Source organism: Podarcis tiliguerta (assembly GCF_965153285.1).
Source record: "Podarcis tiliguerta genome assembly, chromosome: 8".
Taxonomy (NCBI): domain Eukaryota; kingdom Metazoa; phylum Chordata; class Lepidosauria; order Squamata; family Lacertidae; genus Podarcis; species Podarcis tiliguerta.
In genome coordinates, this window is record NC_139541.1 from 5957808 (window position 1) to 5980954 (window position 23147).

Here is a 23147-nt window from a genome sequence, read left to right on the forward strand (position 1 = left end):
CCCACTAAGAAAGGTAAGCAGTGCTCCCAGTGTCTTGCTGGTGTCCAGTCTGGCCCCATGAAGGGGCTGCAAATGAAATGTTGTTGTTGTGTCCGACTCTTTGTGACCCCATGGACCAGAGCACGCCTGGCCCTCCTGTCTTCCACTGCCTCCTGCAGTTTGGTCAAACTCATGCTGGTAGCTTCGAGAACACTATCCAACCATCTCATCCTCTGTTGTCCCCTTCTCCTTGTGCCCTCCATCTTTCCCAACATCAGGGTCTTTTCCAGGGAGTCTTCTCTTCTCATGAGGTGGCCAAAGTATTGGAGCCTGAGCTTCAGGATCTGTCCTTCCAGTGAGCACTCAGGGCTGATTTCCTTCCGAATGGAGAGGTTTGATTTTCTTGCAGTCCATGGGACTCTCAAGAGTCTCCTCCAGCACCAGAATTCAAAAGCATCAATTCTTCGGCGATCAGCCTTCTTTATGGTCCAGCTCTCACTTCCATACATCACTACTGGGAGAACCATAGCTTTACGGACATTTCTTGGCAAGGTGATGTCTCTGCTTTTTAAATGCCCCCCCCCCTTCTCCTGCTGCGGCCACAGCACCTTCCCTGCCCCCACCATGGAGCCTCCCTCAAGGTGAAGAAGGGTGAAAACCCATCAATTCTCTTGCTTCATTACCTGCCCAGAACAAGCCAGTTTTCCAGCAGGAGATGCCTCAAGACACCAGTGCGCCCAGGCTCCAGCGAGAGGCAGAGAGAACATGTCAAACTCAGCAGCGCATGCCAGGATTTTAGCATTGCCAGCCTGCCCTGTATCGCCGCAAAGACAATGAAATGCCAACAGGCTGAATTGCTGGAAGATTTGGGCAGAAAGAGGTGCATCTTCACCAAACCACATAGTTAAACTGGTCACTCCACAATACGCGCCATTACATTTACTGGACACATTAAAAGGGGGTTCAGTGTTATCTGGATTAAATAGGGGTGCAAGTTTCTTTCTTGATGGGATGGAGGAAGAGAGAGCTGTGAAGTGAAATGAAACACAGATAAATTCCCAGACGCACAGATTAAAAGGCTTCCTCCAGGCAGGTGTGTTGAATTATGAACGGTTATTTATTGGTTCAAAACCAATAGGCTTTAAATGTAAAGTTCTCCACTTAGGCAGGAATACCGAGATCCACGAATAGAGAATGCAGGGAGGGGAGACACCTGGTTTGACACCAGTACATGTGAAAAGGATATAGGCGACCGTGTCTAAACACAGTACGTTTCCGAGCACAATTCAAAGTGTTGATGCTGACCTTTAAAGCCCTCAATGGCCTCAGCCCAGTATACCTGAAGGAGTGTCTCCATCTCCATCGTTCTGCCCAGACACTGAGGTTCAGCTCCGAGGGCCTTCTGGCAGTTCCCTCACAGCAAGAAGTGAGGTTACAGGGAACCAGGCAGAGGGCCTTCTCGGTATTGGCACCCGGCCTTTGGAACGCCCTCCCAGCAGATGTCAAGGCAATAAGCAACTATCTGACTTTTAGAAGACATCTGAAGGCAGTCCTGTTTAGGGAAGTTTTTAATGTGTGACATTTTAATGTATTTTTTATCTTTGTTGGAAACCGCCCAGAATGGCTGGGGAGGCCCAGCCAGATGGGCAGGGTACAAATAATAAATTATTATTACAGTATGATGATGATGATGATGATGATGAAGAAGAAGAACTTCCTGATGGTAAGAGCTGTTCTGCAGTGGGCACACTCGCAAGACGGTGACCTCTCCTTTGCTATGATTCAGTTCTCTGATTCTATGCAGCGAACGAGATGCCACAACGCTGCAAAGCCAATTCAATTTGGCTGCGTGAAGATGTCACTGAGGGTTAACTGGAGAGAAAAGACAGCCAGTTGTCAACGAAGGAAGTGCATAATTTCACAAGAAGGACGTGGGGACCAAATGCTAAGAGTGCCTTTTTTTTCTTTTTTGCACTGCCAGAAAAATTTATGAAAAGCTGTGAGTCATTTCAGCCCCGCTCTAGTTTCTGTGCTTCCCTGGGTGATGGTCTTCACGCCTCCGTGGTCATCTCGGACATAGATCTTCCTGGCAGCTTTCTCTGCCTTCTCTCGCTCACGGTGTGAGGTCCAGGAAGAGCCACAAAGAGTTGGGAATATGACTTGTGACATGATGACCACCTCCTGCAGCCGTTCAGACCCTTGACTGCCTTTATTCTTTATTCTATTTTATTTGCGGACTACAGCCAAAAGTGCAAACGTAACAAATGGGCAGAAAGAGAGAGTCAGAAATGTGAACCGTAAAGCCTGGAAGGACAAAAGTACAAAGATAATAAAATCATAGAATTGTAGAGATGGAAAGGGACCCAAAGAGTCATCTGATTTGAACCTTGCAAAGCAGGAAGCAACATAGCTCCAAAGTGATAATAAAGTATTAACTCACAAAAATACTCCTTTTTAAAAAACAAAAAGATTTATAAAAATCAAAGTATTCTTCATCTGTGAGTTCCATCATTACTGAGAATAAAAGGTGGAATCTACACACATATAACAAAACACTGTGATCATGCTTTTTCTAAAAAAAGGTTTTGAAAAATGTATTGAATTTTGCATAGCTCACTATCGCCACCTATTGTCACATTTGTACACTGTGCTTTACAACACATTTTAAATGTTTTATTTGCAGCTGTGTAGATGTGTCCAAGGGACGCGGGTGGTGCTGTGGGTTAAACCACAGAGCCTAGGACTTGCGGATCAGAAGGTTGGCGGTTCAAATCCCCACAATGGGGTGAGCTCCCATTCCTCGGTCCCTGCTCCTGCCCACCTAGCAGTTCAAAAGCAGTCAAAGTGCAAGTAGATAAATAGGTACCACTCCAGCGGGAAGGTAAACAGTGTTTCCGTGCGCTGCTCTGGTTTGCCAGAAGCGGCTTAGTCATGCTGGCCACATGACCTGGAAGCTGTACACCTGCTCCCTTAGCCAATAAAGCGAGATGAGCGCTGCAGCCCCAGAGTCGGTCATGACTGGACCTAATGGTCAGGGGAATGGACTCCCTTGGAAGGTGGTGAACTCTCCTTCATTTCAGGTTTTTAATCGATGGTTGGACATCTGTCAGTGATGCTTTAGCTGTGATTTCAGCATTGCGGGGAATAGGGCTAGACAATATTTGGGGTCCCTTTCAAATCTGCAATGATTCTATGATTCTATTCTAGACAGCATCTTAAAAAGTAGAGACATCACCTTGCCAACAAAGGCCCGTATAGTAAAAGCTCTGGTTTTCCCAGTAGTAATGTATGGAAGTGAGAGCTGGACCATAAAGAAGGCTGATCGCCGAAGAATTGATGCTTTTGAATTATGATGCTGGAGGAGACTCTTGAGAGTCCCATGGATTGCAAGAAGATCAAACCTCTCCATTCTTAGGGAAATCAGCCCTGAGTGCTCACTGGAAGGACAGATCCTGGAGCTGAGGCTCCAATACTTTGGCCACCTCATGAGAAGAGAAGACTCCCTGGAAAAGACCCTGATGTTGGGAAAGATGGAGGGCACAAGAAGAAGGGGACGACAGAGGACGAGATGGTTGGACAGTGTTCTCGAAGCTACCAGCATGAGTTTGACCAAACTGCGGGAGGCAGTGGAAGACAGGAGTGCCTGGTGTGCTCTGGTCCATGAGGTCACGAAGAGTAGGACAAGACTAAACGACTAAACAACAACAACATGATTCTATTATATGTAGCAAAAAAGAAGGCCAGTCGAACCCTGCCCTTTAGATACTTTGTTTATGAGATACCTTTTCAAGAAAGACCATTTGCAAACCCTCGAATACCAGCAATCCAAATTATGGTGGTACCTTGGTTCTCAAACGCCTCGCTACTCAAACAACTTGGAACCCAAACACTGCAAACCCGGAAGTAAGTGTTCTGGTTTGTGAACCTTTTTCGGGAGCTGAACATGCCCCGTTTTGAGTGTTACACTGCGGTCTGTCTGTTTTTGCTGCTATTTTGCGCTTTTGTTTTTGTGACTGTGTGGAACCCAGTTCAGCTAATGACTGATTGATTGTGTGACTGCCGTATGCCGTTTATTGCTTTCATTTTATGGATCAGCGGTCTTGTTAGATCATGGGTAGGCAAACTAAGGCTTGGGGGCTGGATCCGGCCCAATTGCCTTCTAAATCCGGCCCATGGACGGTCCCGAAATCAGCATGTTTTTACATGAGTAGAATGTGTCCTTTTATTTAAAATGCATCTCTGGGTTATTTGTGGGGCCTGCCTGGTGTTTTGACATGAGTAGAATGTGTGCTTTCATTGAAAATGCATCTCTGGGTTATTTGTGGGGCATGGGAATTCGTTCATTTTTTCCCCATAATACAGTCCGGCCCACAAAAGGTCTGAGGTACAGTGGACCGGCCCCCTACTGAAAAAGTTTGCTGCATTAGATAGTAAAATTCATGTTAAATGGCTGTTTTAGGGGTTGTTTTTAAAAGTCTGGAACGGATTAATCCATTTTGCGTTACTTTCTATGGAAAAGCACGCCTTGTTGGCTTTCAAGAAGCTCTGTGAAAATGATTGATAGAAATGTTGCTTAAAAGATATGATAAGATTAAGATTGTTAAAGCGCAATATAAATTTAAGAAATGTGAGTAATAGTGATAATATGGAAAATTGTCAGATAGGCTGAGGGAAGTCTAAAAGATGTATATGTTAGAAGTGGATGTTAAACATGGATGGAATGTATATTGGAAATTGAATAAAAATTAATTATTAAAAAAAAGAAAAGAAAAGCACGCCTTGGTTTTGGAACGGACTTCCGGAACGGATTAAGTTTGACAATCAAGGTACCATGGCACTAAGATGAAAGGTCTTCCAGGATTTGGCAATACCATAGTTCCCTTCATCTCCTCTCTCTTCCCTTCACCCTGACTCTCATAAACAGCTTGCTACTTCTTGAGTAGGGCAGTATTTTAACTTTCCTTCCCCTTTCCTCCCTTGTCTTTGTCACCAGGTCAAGACTGGCAGATTTCCACACGAATTGCCAAGCCTCTTTCCAGTCACTGACCAGCTGCCCTGGGGACAATTACCAGGCTTGTCTTGGTTCCTACGCAGGCCTAATAGGTGAGTAGCATTAATAGGCTCATCCACACTGAAGCTAATGCTGTGTTGAACTGCTTGTTGTGTCTTTTATTTTTATTTTTGGCAGTGTCCACATGACATCCCTTTTGTGATACATAGATAGCAGTCAAGTACAACATTCCTAGTTTTCCTAGAGTGGACATGCAAGGGGATGTTTGGTCCCGCCAGTTGGAACTTCCTGTTTCCTCCTGGGCTGGGACAAACTTCCTTTAGCCTGTGACTAGAGGTGGGCGTGACTTTACCTGTGCAGGTAACAAAAGCACAGGGCATTTAGCCCCCCCTTCTTTCTTCTCTTTGCCTTCTCCATTGCAAGACCAGCAGTTTTTTTAGCTAGAAATGCTCTGTTTGCTTTTAGCCAACAGAGGACAAAGAGACTATCTCCATATGGGATAGTTCCACATGTACCGTATTTTTCACCCTATAGGGCACACTTTTCCCCCTCCAAAAATGAAGGGGAAATGTGTGTGCGTCCTATGGGGCGAATGCAGGCTTTCGCTGAAGCCTGGAGAGCGAGAGGGGTCGGTGCGCACTGACCCCTCTCGCTCTCCAGGCTTCAGGAAGCTCTGCGCAACCCTTGGGAGACCGGCGTGACTTCACGCTGGTCTCCCAAGGATTGCGCAGAGCTGCCTGCATCCCGAAGCCTGGGACGCGCTGAAGAGTCGCCCCGGGCTTCGGGCAGCTCTCTGCAAACCTGGGGAGACCGGCGCAACTTACCGCCGGGCTCCCTAGGCTTGCAAATAGCAGCCTGTTCTGGGGGCTGGAGTCGGGGGAAGCTCGGGCTTCCCCCGCCCCAGCCCCGCGCCTGGGGGGGAAATATTTTTTTTCTTCATTCCCCCCCCCAAAAAAAAACTAGGTGCGCCCTATGGGGCGAAAAATACGGTATATACTCTGTAACTAAGTCTGCCTTCAGGGATCCACCTGTGAACTGAATGTGTGAGTAAACTTATTTTATATAGTTTACATAAGGTTGTGTTGTGTCTATTCTTTTTAAGAGGAATATAAGGGAAATTACCAGGAATCTTATATTGAGAAGCTTAAACAAGCTTGCAACAAGCTAACCTCTGTGTGTTTAAAAGGGGAATGTAAAACTCTGCTAAGTTACAGAACTTGCTAGCGCAAGTTAGGAAGGATATTATTAAACAATATATCCTCTCCTGCCTCCCTGAACATTCCCACACCTTCCAGCTCTACAGTTGGATTCTATGATCCTCCTCATTAAAATAGTGGTTTGTACTCTCCCACCCCACCCCCAAAATCAGATTTTACTCAACCATGTATAATATGACATGGGAAGACAATCCAATATAGAATTGCATGCTACCCCATTGCGAATGTACTGAATGGGGCTGGCCCAAGACATTTTGCCACTTGAGGCAAAACAGAGAAAGGCTTCCATCTGCCTCCCTGCCTCCTCTGCTCCTACCTGAGGCTACTGGAGGCGGGAAGCCCTGGGACACTGAAGGTGGCAAGGGAGAAAAAAAGGGATGTCTGGATCTGCTGACCCACCCCAGCTGTCCGCACCAAGGCTGATGGGCAGCCTGGCACATTGCGTGGGTGGTTTTCCACATGTGGGGTGACGTTTTGGTAGTTGCCCTCCATCGCCACACACACGAAGCCCAAGGCTAACACACCGAGAGCCGCAGCAGAGTCTAAAATCAAGTCACAGCTTGCGCAGCAGAACAACATTAGGAATGTAGGTTCATGGACCCTTCTTATCCCAATTAGCTGCACACAGCAGCTGACCTCTTTCTGCCCCTCTTGCAATGAAAAGACCATCTGATGGGATGTGATAGCCATCTTCAAATATCTCAAGGCCTGTCACATGGAAGATGGAGCAAACTTGTTTTCTCTTACTCTGGAGACACGAACTGATGGATTCAAGTTACAAGAAGGGAGATTTTGACTGATCATCAGGAAGAACTTTCTGACAGCAGGAGCTGTTCCACAGGCGAATGGATTCCTCCAGGAGGTGGTGGAATCTTCTTCATTGGGCATTTTAAAGCAGAGCCTGGATGGCCATCTGTTGAGGATGCTTTTGTTGAGGTTCCTGCATTGCAGGGGGTTGGACTAGATGACCCTTGGGGTCCCTGCAATGCAACTCCATGATTCTATGTTAAGTAAGTTTAAAATGCTCTGCTTGCAGTTGCAAGGTCTCAGTAATGCATCGTTCCATGCAAGGATAATACAGGCAAAATAGTCTTGGGTAGAAAACGCAGCCAGAGTCAGTGGCGTAGCGTGGGTTGTCAGCACCCGGGGCAAGGCAAGTAATTTGCACCCCCCCCCCCGCTGCACTGTCCCTCCCCCAGATTGTCCCCCGCTCTCTCTCCGCACCGCACCGCACGCCTGGCACCCTCCCCTCCACAGTGGGCGGCGACCCGGCGGCTCGGATCGGATTCGCACAGCCAGCACTGCAGTGAGAGAGAGTGAGTGAGCCAGGTAGGGGCAGAGAGCTGTGAGTGCGAGCGCCCCCCCAGATGTTGCGCCTGGTGCAGCCGGCCCCCCTGCACCCCCCACGCTACGCCACTGGCCAGAATCAGACATGTGGTCTAAGTGTAGAGGTAGCTTAAGCACATGGCAGAAAGGAGGAGGAAGCAATCTTTGTTTCCTCTTTGGAGAGGGGCATGACTTAACAGAGTCTATCTAGCAATACAATGTAGTCCTTAACCCCTTAATGTACTAACTAGGAGTCATGCGTAGTTCTGTTTGACTGCAATCTCCCACAATATCATGGGGCAGCCCAGAGCTGGGTCTGTGAGACACACACTGATGCTTAAATTGAACCCTGGGGGTCCAGTACCTGATGTGCACTGGACAAATGGGGCAGGGTTTTGAGAAAGGAATTACAAAGACGGTGGCATTTGCCCATCCCTCTGTGTGTAGGGGGAGCACGGGTGGCGCTGTGGGTTAAACCACTGAGCTTAGGGCTTGCTGACCAGAAGGTCGGTGGTTCGAATCCCTGCGACAGGGTGAGCTCCCATTGCTCGGTCCCTGCTCCTGCCAACCTAGCAGTTCGAAAGCAAGTCAAATGCAAGTAGATAAATAGGTACCACTATGGCGGGAAGGCAAACGGCGGGAAGCGCTGCTCTGGTTCACCAGAAGTGGCTTAGTCATGCTGGCCACATGACCTGGAAGCTGTACGCCGGCTCCCTCGGCCAAGAAAGCGAGATGAGCGCCGCAACCCCAGAGTCGGCCACGACTGGACCTAATGGTCAGGGGTCCCATTACCTGTGTGTGTAGGAGGTGGCAGACTCAAGCTTTACCCTCTCCCTTCTTGGACAGGGTTGGACATGACACCCAACTATGTCGACTCCAGCACTGCCAACCTCGTCGTGTCCCCGTCGTGCTCCTGCCGGGGCAGTGGCAACATGGAGGAAGAGTGTGAGAAGTTCCTGAAGGACTTCATGGAAAACCCCTGCCTGCGTAAGTCATTCTGTGGTCCCCAGAGTAGAAGTTGGCCAGATGGAGGTTAGGGCTGTTCTCAAACACCATGGAGCCTCATGCGTGTGTGTGTGTGTGAGAGAGAGAGAGAGAGAGAGAGAGAGAGTGCCACATGTAATGGTGGAGAGTACTGTTGATGGCTACTAACCATAATGTGATCTGGCCAATGGCCCCTTGAGTCCACTGACAGCAGGATGCTGGTCTTGATGGGCCATTGGCCTGATCACATTATGGTTAGTAGCCATCAATAGTCCTCTCCACCATTACATACCATGTGCCACTTTTGAGAAACTCGCAAGCAGGACCTGAGCACAAGAGTTTCCAGCAACTGGAATTCAGAAGCCTTGCTGCTTCCAACTGTGGAGGCAGAGCTTAGCCTTCATCCATGGCTAGTAGCCCTCGCTAGCCCCCTCCTCCATGAATTTGCCATCCAGTTGGTCGCTGTTACCATCTCCTGTGGTTACAGTCATTATATGACATTCATGTGGGGCTGCAGGAAGCAATGGTCAGGTCAAAAAGGGGTGGGTCCCCAACCGGGAAGCCTGATAGGGAAGGGCATGGAGGTGATGTCGAGGAGGAGCTTTCGTCGTTCCTTCAGTAAAGCTGTCTGTTTCCCTCTCCAGGAAATGCCATCCAGGCTTTTGGTAACGGCACGGACCGGCCTCTCCCGCCGATTCAACACATCACCTTGCCGCCCAAGATGGAGACATCAACATACGACGCCAATGACAGCAACACCATCTATGACACAGGTGTGACCACCACTTCAGCCTCCATCCAGGTAAGTCCTATGAGAAGGCATCCCTGCATCCCTTCATGGCGACTCAAGAGCACAGGTTTGCTTAGCAGGTGTGCTGGTCCTGTGGGTAACCCAAGAGGCAAGGTCCAAGTCCGCTCCATGGTCAAAGGTGCAATGTGGAGGCAGTCCATTGTAGCTGAAGCTGTGTGCAGGGCAGGGAGTTGGGTGAAGTCAGGAACAGGCTTGCAAGCAGGGAGCCAGGGCAGGGCAGGAGCTCAGGCAGGAAAGCAGGACAGGGTTCAGGCAGGAACTAGCAACCAACAATGTTGCTCCCATAACTTGGGACTGGGGCTGGCTGGCTTGTATCTGCCCCGAGGCATAGGGCGGCCCCAATCCTCTGGTGACTCGCCTCTCCTGGCCTGGAGGCGGGCACTCCTGTGGGAACTTAGTTCCCTCCGCCTCTCTGCCCTGAGCCTCTGCAGCTCAGAGAGGCTGGAGGGTTACCGGACCCAGAGGCAACCTCAGCTTCCTCTGACGGGGCTGAGAGTGGAGCACCTGCAGGCAATGGGTCCTCCATCACCTCAGGAGCCAGAGCAGACTCAGCTGATGCCTGCACCTGAGGACCCAGCACAGGTGAGGACCCTTCAGGCTCATGCCCCAGCCCCGGCTCAGCTGGTTCTGGAGGCGGGGAATCCTGTGCAGGCTGGGATCCCTCAGGTTCAGCATCCGAGTCTGAATCCCAGGCCATCAGAGCAGGTCACAGAGTGTGGAGTCTGAAAGGCCCAGCCTTCCTTCCTCAGAGGATGGGGCATTTGGCCAGTCCCACCAACTCCGCTTTCCATTCATGTTATTGTTGCTTGTGTAAGTTTTAGCTCCAAAGAGCAGCTGATGATGAGGGGGGTCAGCTCATGGAGGGTCAGTCTGCCTCCGATGAGGGATCATTTGAACAGCTGAAGGACTTGGAGATGTTTAACCTGGAGAAGAGAAGACTGAGCGATGAGATGACAGCCACCTTCAAATATCTCAAGGGCTGCCACATGGAAGATGGAGCAAGCTTGTTTTCTCCTGGTCAAGAGCCTAGGAGCCAAACCAATGGATTCAAATGACAAGAGGTTCTAACTAAACATTAGGAAGAGTTTTCTGAGGGTAAGAGCTGTTTAACTGTGGAACTGACGCCCTCAGAAGGTAATGGATTCTCCTACAATGGAGGTTTTGTTTTTGTTTAAAAAAATGATCTTCATTGGGAGGGTGGGTTAAGTTGAGGTTGGATGGCCATCTGTCATGGATGCTTTAGTTGAGATTCCTGCATTGACGGGAGCTGGACTTGATGACCTTTGGGTCCTGTCCAACTCTACAAGCTTATAATTACCATATATACTCAAGTATAAGCCGACTTTTTCAGCACATTTCTTTAGGCTGAAAAAGCCCCGCTTGGCTTATACTCAAGTGAGGCGGGCGGCGGTGGCGGAGGGACGAGCAGCCCCAAAGGGCTGCTTTTGGGCTGCTCGTTCCTCCTCTGCCACTGCCGCCACCACCAGGTTTGTGGTGAACCGGCTTATACTCAAGTAAATAAGTTTCCCCAGTTTTTTGTGCTAAAATTAGGTGCCTCGGCTTATACTCAAGTATCTTGGGAGAAAAGCAATGACAAACCTAGACAGCATCTTAAAAAGCAGAGACATCACCTTGCCAAGAAAGGTCTGTATAGTTCAAGCTATGGTTTTCCCAGTAGTGATGTATGGAAGTGAGAGCTGGACCATAAAGAAGGCTGATTGCCGAAGAATTGATGCTTTTGAATTCTGGTGCTAGAGGAGACTCTGGAGAGTCCCATGGACTGCAAGAAGATCAAACCTATGCATTCTGAAGGAAATCAACCCTGAGTGCTCACTGGAAGGACAGATCCTGAAGCTGAGGCTCCAATACTTTGCCACCTCATGAGAAGAGAAGGCTACCTGGAAAAGACCCTGATGTTAGGAAAGATGGAGGGCACAAGGAGAAGAAGAAGAGTTTGGATTTGATATCCCGCCTTTCACTCCCTTTAAGGAGTCTCAAAGCGGCTAACATTCTCCTTTCCCTTCCTCCCCCACAACAAACACTCTGTGAGGTGAGTGGGGCTGAGAGACTTCAGAGAAGTGTGACTGGCCCAAGGTCACCCAGCAGCTGCATGTGGAGGAGCGGAGACGCGAACCCGGTTCCCCAGATTACGTGACTACCGCTCTTAACCAGTACACCATGGAGGGGAAAGATGGGGGGGACAACAGAGGACGAGATGGTTGGATAGTGTTCTCGAAGCTACCAGCATGAGTTTGACCAAACTGCGGGAGGCAGTGGAAGACAGGAGTGCCTGGCATGCTCTGGTCCATGGGGTCATGAAGAGGCGGACACGACTAAACAACAACAACATACGCAAGTATATACGGTATATGACCTGGGAAGGTGATGGACTCTCCTTCATCGGAGGTTTCTAAACAGAGACTGGGTGGCCATTGGTCAGAGTGTCTTTACCTATGATTTCTGCCTTGCAAAGGGCTAGACTACATGACCCTTGGGCTCCCTTCCTACACGACAGTTCTGATTCTGTGATTCAAGCCACGCTTGCACAAGACTCGAGGGAGCAGCAGGAGGCCTTGCCACATGGCCGTTTCAGTGAGCCCCTTGCCAACTAGCGCATTCCCATGTGCGTGGAGACACAATGCCTGCTTGCAGCCCCCAGCCCACCTGCGAGACACCTCTCTGCTGAAGCCCTTCCTCCTCTCCCGGGGGTCTTGTAGGCCATTTGGATCCCCTCCTCAGCTCAACGAGCAGATGCAAAAGGCGGCAATGTCACCCTTGGGCAGCCTCTAATTAGATCCGGCATGCCTGAGAAATTACATCTTATGCTTCTCGTTACCGCCGCATGAGACAATCAGCGGCTCAATTTCATGCTAGAGTTGCATCGCATCAGAGGCCCGGTGCTCCGTTTGCGGGCACCTCTACTTGCGACAGACACACGGCAAGTGGGGGATAGGACAGAACGTTTTCCTCTCCATTAGCACATCCTCAGCCCCATTGACTGATTTGCTGCCTGCCCTGGAACAAGGGACATTCATTACCCAAGCCTAGGGTCAAATCTGGACAGCCTTTGTTGCATCTTGCTCAGGCAAAAAAAAAAAAAGTCTTTTGGTGCTGTAGTTGACAAAGACCAGCTCCAAACTGTACAACCCCCCTCCCTCCAAAGGCCTAGAGTTCCCTAGAGAGCCAGTGTGGTGTAGTGGTTAAGAGCGGTGGACTCGTAATCTGGTGAACCGGGTTCGCTTCTCCACTCCTCCACATGCAGCGGCTGGGTGACCTTGGGCCAGTCACACTTCTCTGAAGCCTCTCAGCCCCACTCACCTCACAGAGTCTTTGTTGTGGGGGAGGAAGGGAAAGGAGATTGTTAGTCACTTTGAGACTCCGTAGGGTAGTGATAAAGCGGGATATCAAATCCAAACTCCTCCTCCTCCTCTTCTTCTTCTTCTTCTTCTTCTTCTTCTTCTTCTTCTTCTTCTTCTCTAGAATTTGTCTGGAGGTTTAGACTTGGTGGCTCAGTCGGTAGAGCATGAGACTCTTAATCTCAGGGGCTACAATTCTAAGGATCTAGGGTGTGTACCCCATAATATGCACTCAGTGCTGGATGTCCTTTTTGGGGTGGCTTAGTGAAATATCCTCAGAGTCAAGAGTGGATTTCATGCTCTTTATTCAGCTCATAGTGGTGAGGAGGAATGGAAGTTCCCCCAGAATGTCTGCTTTATATACATTATTTACACAGTGGGCCCCACGTGATTGGCTAATTCCGGGATTCTCCTGTAGGCCAATCAGGTTGTGAATTCACTTCCACCTGGAGCTGGATTGGGTGGCTCCTGTGGATCAATCAGACTGCTGCGTTCTGGGTCCTATTGTTCTAGGACCAATCAGACTGCTGCATTCTGAGTCCTATTGTTCTAGGACCAATCAGACTGCTGCATTTTGGATCCTATTCAACTGAGTACACAACACTTAGAATCCTTTGTACACCAATATAGATATCCTCTTTTTATCAGTATACCAGTGTACCAGTTTCCATCCCTTCTCTTCCAAAGACTGTGAATATTTATTTCAAAAAATGTATGCACTGCCTAATTGTTAAAAGAAAAGAAAAAAAACCACACACCTCAAAATGGTGTACAAAAAAAGCAAAAAAATTATCGCTAAGAAAAATAACAAGAATAATTGAAAATTTCAAATGCTACTGGGTCAAGTTCAAGGTGTTCAATCTGTAATGGTTCTAGGGGTTGCTCGTGCATAAGATGCTGTTACTCCTGGCCAGGTTGCCTGGTTGAACCCTTGCTGTCTGGACAGCCTCAAGTTCCGTGGTTGCCTCAGTCGCTGGCAGAATCTGTCAGTGGGCGTTTCTTAAACCTCTTCCAGCATAAAAGCTGTTTGACGCCCAGTCTTCTCCCCCGTTGCCTGCGCGGAAGTTTTCTGCGCAAAGTGGGTGTGGGCAACGGAGTACTCGTGCCCTCTCCGCTGGTCTCCTGCAAAGAGTCCTGGAGCCACCTCTCCGATTCCTCCATCTCCTCCCCTTCTCCACTGGTGTTACGCTGATCTCCTTCCCCAGCGGATGCGCTACTTCTCCCCCTACTGGGACCCTCTCCACCATTGTCCTGGAGCCTCCTCTCCGCCTCCTGCTCCGATGGCAGTTCCCTGACAGTATCCAAAGCCCTTAATAAGTTGGGACCAGTCTACCTGTGAGATCACCTTGCCCATATGCACCCACCTGGCTGCTTCTGTCGGTGGAAATGCCATCATTACAGGTGTTGCATAAGAGCCGTCCTGATTTCATTAGAATCATAGAACTGTATTGCTGGAGGGGACCACAAGAGCCATCTAGTCCACCCCTCTGCAATGCAGGAATCAAACTCGCTCTTTGAGTGTGGCATCTTTTCGGCAAACTGCTTTGAGATTTTAATTTTATTTTCTTTTTACAAACCAGTGGTGTATAAACATTCGGAGACAAATATGCTAAATAAGCAAATTAATAATATTAAGCATGGGGGCCCTTCCTCAGCTAGATGATTTGCTCTCATGCAGTCTTTTTATTCTATCCTAATACCAGCTTCCCACTCCCAAGACACAAGCAGACTTTGGTAATCTTTTGTAATAGGGCGCCCTTGCAAGGCCAAAATTTTACACCCCCAAATGGATCTTCTCTTTTTTTATATATAAATATTTTATTAGGTTTTTTTACACAAAAAATAAGACAAAAAAGAAAGAAAAAACAACAAAAAAGCAGAAAAAATGCAAAGTTACAAAAACACAGAACAACAAAAAGCATCGAAAAGAAAAAACAATAATAAAAACAGTTCCAACTTCATGATATTTATTGCATTTACTTATTTCTCCGACTTCCCCACACCTCCCTTCCCTGTATTCCAAATCATATATTTAATCAGCAAATCCCTTCCCTCTGTCTTACTTAATCTTTGTCTTAATTTTGATATCTTGATATAACTTAATCTTCTTATATCTTAAAATAATAAATCTTTTAATTTTAAAACTTTTTACTAATAACCTTTTACACTATCACTGGATCTTCTCAGTGATGGATCTTCTCAATTTTGCACCCCTTCGGCTTGGCACGCTGTGTAGCAGAACCGCTGTCCAAGATCTAGACATTTATGAAGAAGCAGCAATGTTGGTGCAATGAAACCTCTTCTCTTATTCTCTTCTCTCCCCACCTCATTAAAAAAAGGAAAGGGCAGTAGGCTCCCAGGGAGCTAAATGTGGGGGCCCTTCTTGTTCCCTCTCCAAATCTCTTCTGGCAGTTGGAGTGTCGAGAAATGCATGTAAAGAGGCGAAATGTTTAAGCAAACAGATAGCATCCAAGCCTCCCACCGCCCCAGCTGAGTAATTGCCAGCTTGTGATGAGCATGAGAATTTGTCCATTGCCCTTGGGCTGCTGCCTCAGAAGGACATCAAGCCCCGGAGTTCAGCGCGCACGGATCCAGGGGGGCCAGGCATGGGTGTCACAGGGTGGCCCCTGTGGAGGGGGCAAGCTGAGCCTGCAGTCAGGGCACCCATGGAAGAGCACCATTGCAGACCTTTGAGAAAGGAATGGTGGGAATGTTGTGAGGATATACCTCGGCTTACAGACGCTTCGGGTTGCACGATTTGGGGTTGTAGCAGAACGGGTTACTGTATTTTTTGCTCTATAAGACTCACTTTTTCCCTCCTAAAAAGTAAGGGGAAATGTGTGTGCGTCTTATGGAGCGAATGCAGGCTGCGCAGCTATCACAGAAGCCAGAACAGCAAGAGGGATCACTGCTTTCGCTGCGCAGCGATCCCTCTTGTTGTTCTGGCTTCTGAGTTTCAGAATATTTTTTTTTTCTTGTTTTACTCCTCCAAAAACTAGGTGCGTCTTGTGGTCTGGCGCGTCTTATAGAGCGAAAAATACGGTACTTCTGGGTTTTGGTGCTTGCGCATGCGCAGAAGCGCTGAATCGTTACCCGCGCATGGACAGATGCGGCGCTGCGGGTTGCGAACGCTGCGGGTTGTGAATGTGCTTCCCACACGGATCACGTTCACAACCCGAGCGTCCACTGTAAATATTATCCTTCCTAACTCATGCTAGTGAGTTTATTCATGCAGCAGAGTACATTCCCCCTTTTACACAGCAGGAAGCTAGTTGCAGATTCGTTAGAATCTCGTAAGTTCTATTATTCCTGGTTAAGATCCCTTTGAATCGTCATAAAAGAATAAAGACACAACAGTCTTGTTCATAAGTAACAATAAGAAGTTTACTCACGATCAGAGCACAGTGTGGTCCCTGAAGGCAGGCTTTAGGCTTGAAGTTGCAAATAAATAGAAGGAGTGGATTTAACCCATATGGGTATATCCCTGTACTGCCTGCTGAGAGGCAGCAGTGCAGTCCAGGAGGCAAAAGGCAAAAGAGTCAAAAAGAGGAAGGTGGCTGCGTGACTGGGCCTTTTGTTAGGTCTGGAAGTGTCATGCCCACCTACCTGGTCACATGCAAAAGGAAGGATGCTCCAGACCAGGTGTAACAGGAAGTTAAACTGGCTGGACCAATGTTCCCCTGCATGTTCACTCTAGGCAAACAGGAAATGTTGTACTTGACTGCTCCAGAGGATTACATCCCACATTAGAGATGGACAGGTATCTTCCCCTCTGGTTCTGCATACTGGGAATTCTGGGTAGTAAAGGTAAAGGAACCCCTGACCATTAGGTCCAGCCGTGACCGACTCTGGGGCTGCGGTGCTCATCTCGCTTTATTGGCCGAGGGAGCCGGCGTACAGCTTCCGGGTCATGTGGCCAGCATGACTAAGCCGCTTCTGGCGAACCAGAGCGGCGCACAGAAATGCCGTTTACCTTCCCGCCAGAGCGGTACCTATTTATCTACTTGCACTTTGACGTGCTTTCGAACTGCTAGGTTGGCAGGAGCAGGGACCGGGCAACGGGAGCTCACTCCGTCGCGGGGATTCAAACTGCCGACCTTCTGATCGGCAAGTCCTAGGCTCTGTGATTTAACCCACAGCGCCACCCGCATCCCTCCGGGGCCAGGGTTCAAATCCCCACTAGACCATCATTCGCTCATCTTTCATTTGTAATTTTATTTGTATGCCACTTTTCCACTCAAAAAAATCAGGCCAAAGTGGCTTACATGCAAGAAGGCATTATAAAACCAAAGAGTGCAAAAACGTTTTCCTAACATTTCAGTACTACAAATGTGACAAGATCAGAGATTGCCATCTGTCATGGATGCTTTAGCTGAGATTCCTGCATTGCAGGGGGTTGGACTAGATGACCCTCCGGGATCCATTCCAACTCTACAATTCTATGAGTACATTAACAAAATCCAACAGCAAAACTCAGTTGGGAGCTTGGCAGTTTCACCTTGGTCCTGGAAAAACCCATCCGATGATGTTGCTCACTCATCATGAAGCTCCCTGGGTGACCTTGGGCCAGTCGCTGTCTCTTGGCCGAACCTACCTCACAGCAGTGGCGTAGCGTGGGTTGTCAGCACCTGGGGCAAGGCAAGTAATTTGCGCCCCCCCCCGCTGCACTGTCCCTCCCCCAGATAGTCCCTCGCTCTCTCTCCGCACCGCACCGCACCGCACGCCTGGCACCCTCCCCTCCACAGTGGTCGGCGACCCGGCGGCTCGGATCGGATTTGCACAGCCAGCACTGCAGTGAGAGAGAGTGAGTGAGCCAGGTAGGGGCAGAGAGCTGCGAGTGCGAGCGCCCCCCCCCCAGATGTTGTGCCCGGTGCGGCCGGCCCCCCCTGCACCCCCCACGCTACGCCACTGCCCTCACAGGGCTAAAATCCCCACTTGGCCATCATGACACCCACTGGGTGACCTTGAGGCATTCACTGCCTCTCAGCCTGACCTCCCTCCTAGGGTTGTCATGGGGATTAAAGGAGGAGGGGTTGGAAGAACCATGTGTGCCCCTTCAAGCTCCTTGGAGAAAAAAAAGTGGGATAAAAATGTAATCAATAAATAATAATACATAGTAAATCGTGAATGAAGGCCACGCATCCTCGGCTGCCTCCACCTCTCTCAACTGGGCATTCTGGTATAACTGCCTTCCCCCTGTCGCCCAGGTCAAATTGCACTCCATCAATTCAGAGATGGTTTTTATATGTACAGCAGCATCTCATAAACAAGGTAATTTGCTTGTTCTCTGTGGCTTGAGGAGCTCCTGAAGGAAATCCATCTTGTGGAATTTAATGAGGTCTTTTTTTTTGCAGCTGAAGTTATCTCTCTCAAGTTCATGAAGGGAAAGAGACGTGCGTCTTTGATGGTTTCATGCCAAAGGATGCTGCTCTGATCCCTGATTCCTTGACTAGCTCCTGGTTTTGAAACATTAGTGGCTCTTTGGTCCTTTTTTGCTCGTCCCCGAGAGGAGCATCTTCAAAGCTCACGTCGTCGTTCTTCCCAGGCTCAAGAGATTTCAACCGGAGGGGACAAATACAGAGAGGTCCCCTTTGACATCTATTTAGGCCACATTTCCCAGAAAGAATCTCTCATTCAGGGATCAAAAGAGGTGCCGGGGTGCAGATTCGAGGGACCCGTGGGCTACGTACTCATTTTAAAGAGTGGGGCCATTCTACCAAGTTGTAATTACCTTGGGGTCTTAATTTCTTTTTAAAAGTAAATAAAATAAGCCAAAGACAAAGAGCATAAAGTACTACTGTGCTGCCACAGCAGGTTCAAAGCAGCAAAAGGTTGGGCATTATCAATGAACTTGTTGTTCCAAAAGATTATAAAATATACCCCCCTCCACAAACCTGTTAGGCTGGTTTATATGTATTGTTTTGTAATAAGTTAGCTTAATCAAACCAAAATTTCTTCAGTCCATTCAGATATAGCAGGAGATTTGATTCCCCCACATCCTAATTATTTGATATTGCAATCTTAGCAGATGTTATAGGTTTGAACACTATTTCTTGATTATTTTGTGGAATTGCAGCTTTTAGATAACCAAGCAGAACTATTTAAGGTTCCAAGGGGTATATTGTATCCTAACATATCAAAGACATTAGCATGAACAGATTTCCATAATATCTCCAGTTGAGAGCAATTCCAAAAGATGTTTATGTAATCTGTTTTTATTCAATCCACCTCTCCAGCATTTATCCAATTCTGATTTATATAGGATAGGACAAGTTGGGGTCTTATTTCTTTTTAACCTTTTGCAAATTCACAGGGTCTTACTTCTAGATAAGTGGGTATAGGATTGCAGACGTAGAAAATTAACTTTATTTATTCCCAGACTTTTGGGGCCACTCCCCTTGGATCCATAAACTCACCCCCAGTGCCTCCCACCTTACCTTATAAGAAGGATTATTCGGGAGAGCGGTTTGCATGACCCACTAAGGCAGATCATAGAACACAGTAAAATGCAAAACAGCAACAATTAATTGCACATGTGTTCAAAATCCAACTCAAACTCCTTTATTGAATTAATTTGACAAATTTGATCCAGTGATACCAGCTTTTCAAAGTCTGATAGTCATTGACAGGTTTAGCACCCCCCCCCCTTGTCGTCCCCTTGCCTCTTAGCACCCACCCCCTGGAATCCCACTGCCCCCCCCAGGAGCAGTACCCCCCCCACACACACTTGGGAACCATTGCACTAGCGTGTTGTGGTCAAACACGCTCCAGCACATCTCAGGTTTCTTATTGTACATTTGTTTGGCTCACACCTGGCCTGGCTGCTTAACTGGTAGAGCAGCAATCCATTTGGAAGTTCATAAGGTCATCTGGCCATCTCCTATAGCCGGGCCCTCTAAGAGGCATCAGGAATGCAAGTCCCCTTCTATGGCCTATTTATCGATGTGAACTGTCCATACATACAAGCAGAAGCAGATATTGTAATGTCCAGTGGATTGAGATTCACCAGAATCTCCTTCCTTGTTGCAGAGAGACTTGAACTCAGGACTGTCAGTATGCGAATCAGATGTGATAATAGTGGGTAGGGGTACATGGTGTGTGTGTGTGTGTGTGTGTGTGTGTAGAACAGTGGCTGGTCTAAGGCCTGTTCATGAGTTCATGGCTTTGACCCAAGCTATTTGAGGGACAATATCCTCCCATCAAACCTTCCTGGGTTCTGAAATCTTGAGGGAAGACCCTTCTCTCAGTCCTGCCTCCATCACAGGCCTGCTTGGTGGGGATGCAGGACAGGGCCTTCTCGGTGGTTGCTCCCAGGCTTTGGAACTCCCTCCCTAGAGAAGTTAGACTGGCTCCCTCCTTGTTGTCCTTCTGACAGCAAGTAAAGATGGTATTATCCCTACAGGCCTTTGGGAAATGACTGGGTTTTGTTTGTTTGTTTGTTTGTTTAAAGGAAAGGGCTTTTAAGGAGTGCTGTCCTGCTTTTATTGTCATTCACCATCTGCATTTTAATAGATCTGTTCTTTAGATGGTTTTAATTCTATTGGAGTTTAATTACTTTTAAACATTTGTAGCTTTTTGCATTTTTATCTGTGTTGCTTTGATTGGGGTATGCAGTCTTAAGTCTTGGGCAGGGTAATGGGAGGGATATAAAGAAACAACAACAACAAAATGCCCTCCCGTCAGATGTCAAGGAAATAAACAACTACCTGACTTTTAGAGAACATCTGAAGGCAGCCCTGTTTAGGGAAGTTTTTAATGTTTGATGTTTTGTCATGTTTTTAATATTCTGTTGGAAGCCACCCAGAGTGGCTGGCAGGGTAAAAGTACAGTGGTGCCCCGCAAGACGAATGCCTCGAAAGACGAAAAACTCGCAAGATGAAAGAGTTTTCTGTTTTCTGAGTTGCTTCGCAAGACGGATTTCCCTATGGGCTTGCTTCGCAAGACGAAACATCTTGCGCCTTTTTTTTTTAAACCGCCAATGCATTCCTATGGGAAACCGTCAATACACAAGACGAAAAAACTCGGAGAACGAAAAAACTCGCAGAACGAATTAATTTCGTCTTGCGGGCCACCACTGTATTTTATTTTATTTTATTTTAATTTTTTCTCTATTTAATTGATGCAGAGCCTCCTGCAGTCACTGCCTAGGTTTTTACTAATCTCCCCAGCAGAGCTGTATTTCTTTGCATGCCCACAATGACACTTGCCAATATCCTCGCTCGAAACCAAGAGGTCTGGCTCCTTGGCTTGGAAAGAGAGAAGAAGCTCTTTCAGGAAAAACTCCAGTGCCCTGGGGTGGCTGCCGCTCTGTTGAACTGATCCTCCTTTCTTTTCCTCTCTCCCTCCCCCCTTCCCCTTTCTCTCTGCAGAAGTCGCTGACCACAGACATGATCCCGGAACAGAAGACGTTTGTGGACACAAATGGATCTGGCATCCGGCCTGCTGTCCCAGGGACCCTCTTTGCTCTCCCTCTCCTCCTTTTGATAGTGGCATTATAGAAGAAAAGAGGGACGAGTGCTCTGAGGGGGTGGGGGAAGGTGCAGCCCAAACTTTTGCGCGTGCAGAGATGGACAAAGACACCTTGAAAACGTTTCCTTCGGCCTTTCGGCCTTCCGGAGTCTCTGCTTCCGAAAAGGCGCGGCGGAAAGTTTTGCAGGAGCTTTGACAGGACAATTCCCCCCAGGAAATCTGTGCCGAGGGGAGCACTTAAACGCCGGGAATTCTGCATACTCAAAAGAGGGGGTTTTTTCGCTTTGTGTTTCCTTTTGGTTTGAAGTGTCTAGAGCAAGAGTCCGAGAGTCTCCCATTGTGTCCAAATACATCCATTTCTGAAAGGGGTCGCGAATGGCGTTTCAAAGAAACACACCTGCTTTTGCAAGCGGTTGGAGAATCTCGAAGAGGCTGACTCTGGATGGAGAGACTGAGCCAGTTGTGGCTTATGCGCCTTAGTTTGCCAAACTGCTTTGCAGGGCAAGAGACAGCTATGTCCCGTCCCCCCCTGTCCCCCCAGTCTCCATACCATTCCTTTTTGCTGCTTGGAAAAAAACACACACACACAACTGTTTCCTTCCTCCCCTCAGCCAAGCTTGGCTTCCGTCACCCACAGAAGTGTCTTAACTTTCTCCTCTCGAAGCAGAAGGTGGAGAAGATGTTTGCGCAGCTGGCGGGGGGCAGGGGGGGTCCCTCCAGGAGTGCAAGGAGCACTGTGAGATGAGCAGCAACACCCCATGATTTTCTAGGCCTTCAGGACAGCCTTCCTGATAGCAAACCCAGTCAAGTCTCGTGGTGGAACAAGAAGCGTATCGGACAGAGGACATACCCCGTTCTGCTGTTTCTTCTGATTCCCTTCTTCTCTCTTTTCTAGGATTTTTGCTGTCCAAGAGGTGAAACTTATCCTCTTCTTAAGGTTGCCCCAATGTCACTTTGGGTTCCTGATGGATGGAAGCAGCCATAGCTGGCAACCAGCATTCATTACTCTCCTTTGATCCTAGGCATATCTAGCATATGTATGTCAAGAGAGACCTGCTTCTTTATATACCGTATTTTTTGCTCACTTTTTCCCTCCTAAAAAGTAAGGGGAAATGTGTGTGTGTCTTACGGAGCAAATGCAGGCTGCACAGCTATCCCAGAAGCCAGAACAGCAAGAGGGATCACTGCTTTCACTGCGCAGAGATCCCTCTTGCTGTTCTGGCTTCTGATATTCGGAATATTTTTTGTTTTGTTTTCCTCCTCCAAAACCTAGGTGCGTCTTGTGGACTGGTGCGTCTTATAGAGCGAAAAATACGGTACATATGGATATACGTAACCAAACACATAATCTGGATAGGGTTCCTTTAGCTTTCCTGTCTTCTTTTTTAAGGATCAAAACCACAACAAAAATGTATTATTGTAAAGGTTTTTTTTCCAATTATTATTTAACCAATGTCTACAACAGGGAACAAAATATCTCTGCCCTCCGTGTTCAAGATGACCTCCTCCAGAGCCCTGGGGCTGGTGGGGGCGTTGGCAAGAGGAGAGCGGTTGGGAGTGCTTAACCAATATCTAAAATAAACATACCAAGAAGCAAAGTGTGTGCTGTTTGAGTCACTGGCCGTCCACCCCAATCCTGCTTCCCCATCCTGCTTGAGGAAGGTGAGGGTAAAGCTCAGAGCACCTGCCTCAACTTGACTTTCTGTAGGTGAATACAGCTGGAAATGTCCAGACCACCATATTTCTGGTCTGTGCCTATTTCATTTATATATATTTTTAAACTATATGCTTAAAAGGTAAAGGGACCCCTGACCAATTAGGTCCAGTCGTGGCTGACTCTGGGGTTGCTGCGCTCATCTCGCTTTATTGGCCAAGGGAGCTGGCATACAGCTTCCGGGTCATGTGGCCAGCATGACTAAGCCGCTTCTGGTGAACCAGAGCAGCACACGGAAACACTGTTTACCTTCCCGCTGCAGCGGTACCTATTTATCTAT

At 48.0% G+C, this 23147-nt stretch overlaps 1 protein-coding gene across 1 annotated transcript in view; it reads left to right on the plus strand.

Moving 5' to 3' along the window:
- The window catches only part of GFRA2 (GDNF family receptor alpha 2), a 91462-nt gene extending 68711 nt beyond the window's left edge, over nucleotides 1-22751 (plus strand). Inside the window, exons 5-9 of the mRNA XM_083454108.1 lie at nucleotides 4973-5082; nucleotides 8380-8520; nucleotides 9162-9319; nucleotides 21054-22295; nucleotides 22355-22751. Of these exons, the coding sequence (XP_083310234.1) occupies nucleotides 4973-5082; nucleotides 8380-8520; nucleotides 9162-9319; nucleotides 21054-21182 (538 nt within the window). The 3' untranslated portion in view covers nucleotides 21183-22295; nucleotides 22355-22751. The remainder of the gene's footprint in view (nucleotides 1-4972; nucleotides 5083-8379; nucleotides 8521-9161; nucleotides 9320-21053; nucleotides 22296-22354) is intronic.
- The last annotated feature ends 396 nt before the right edge of the window (nucleotides 22752-23147 follow it).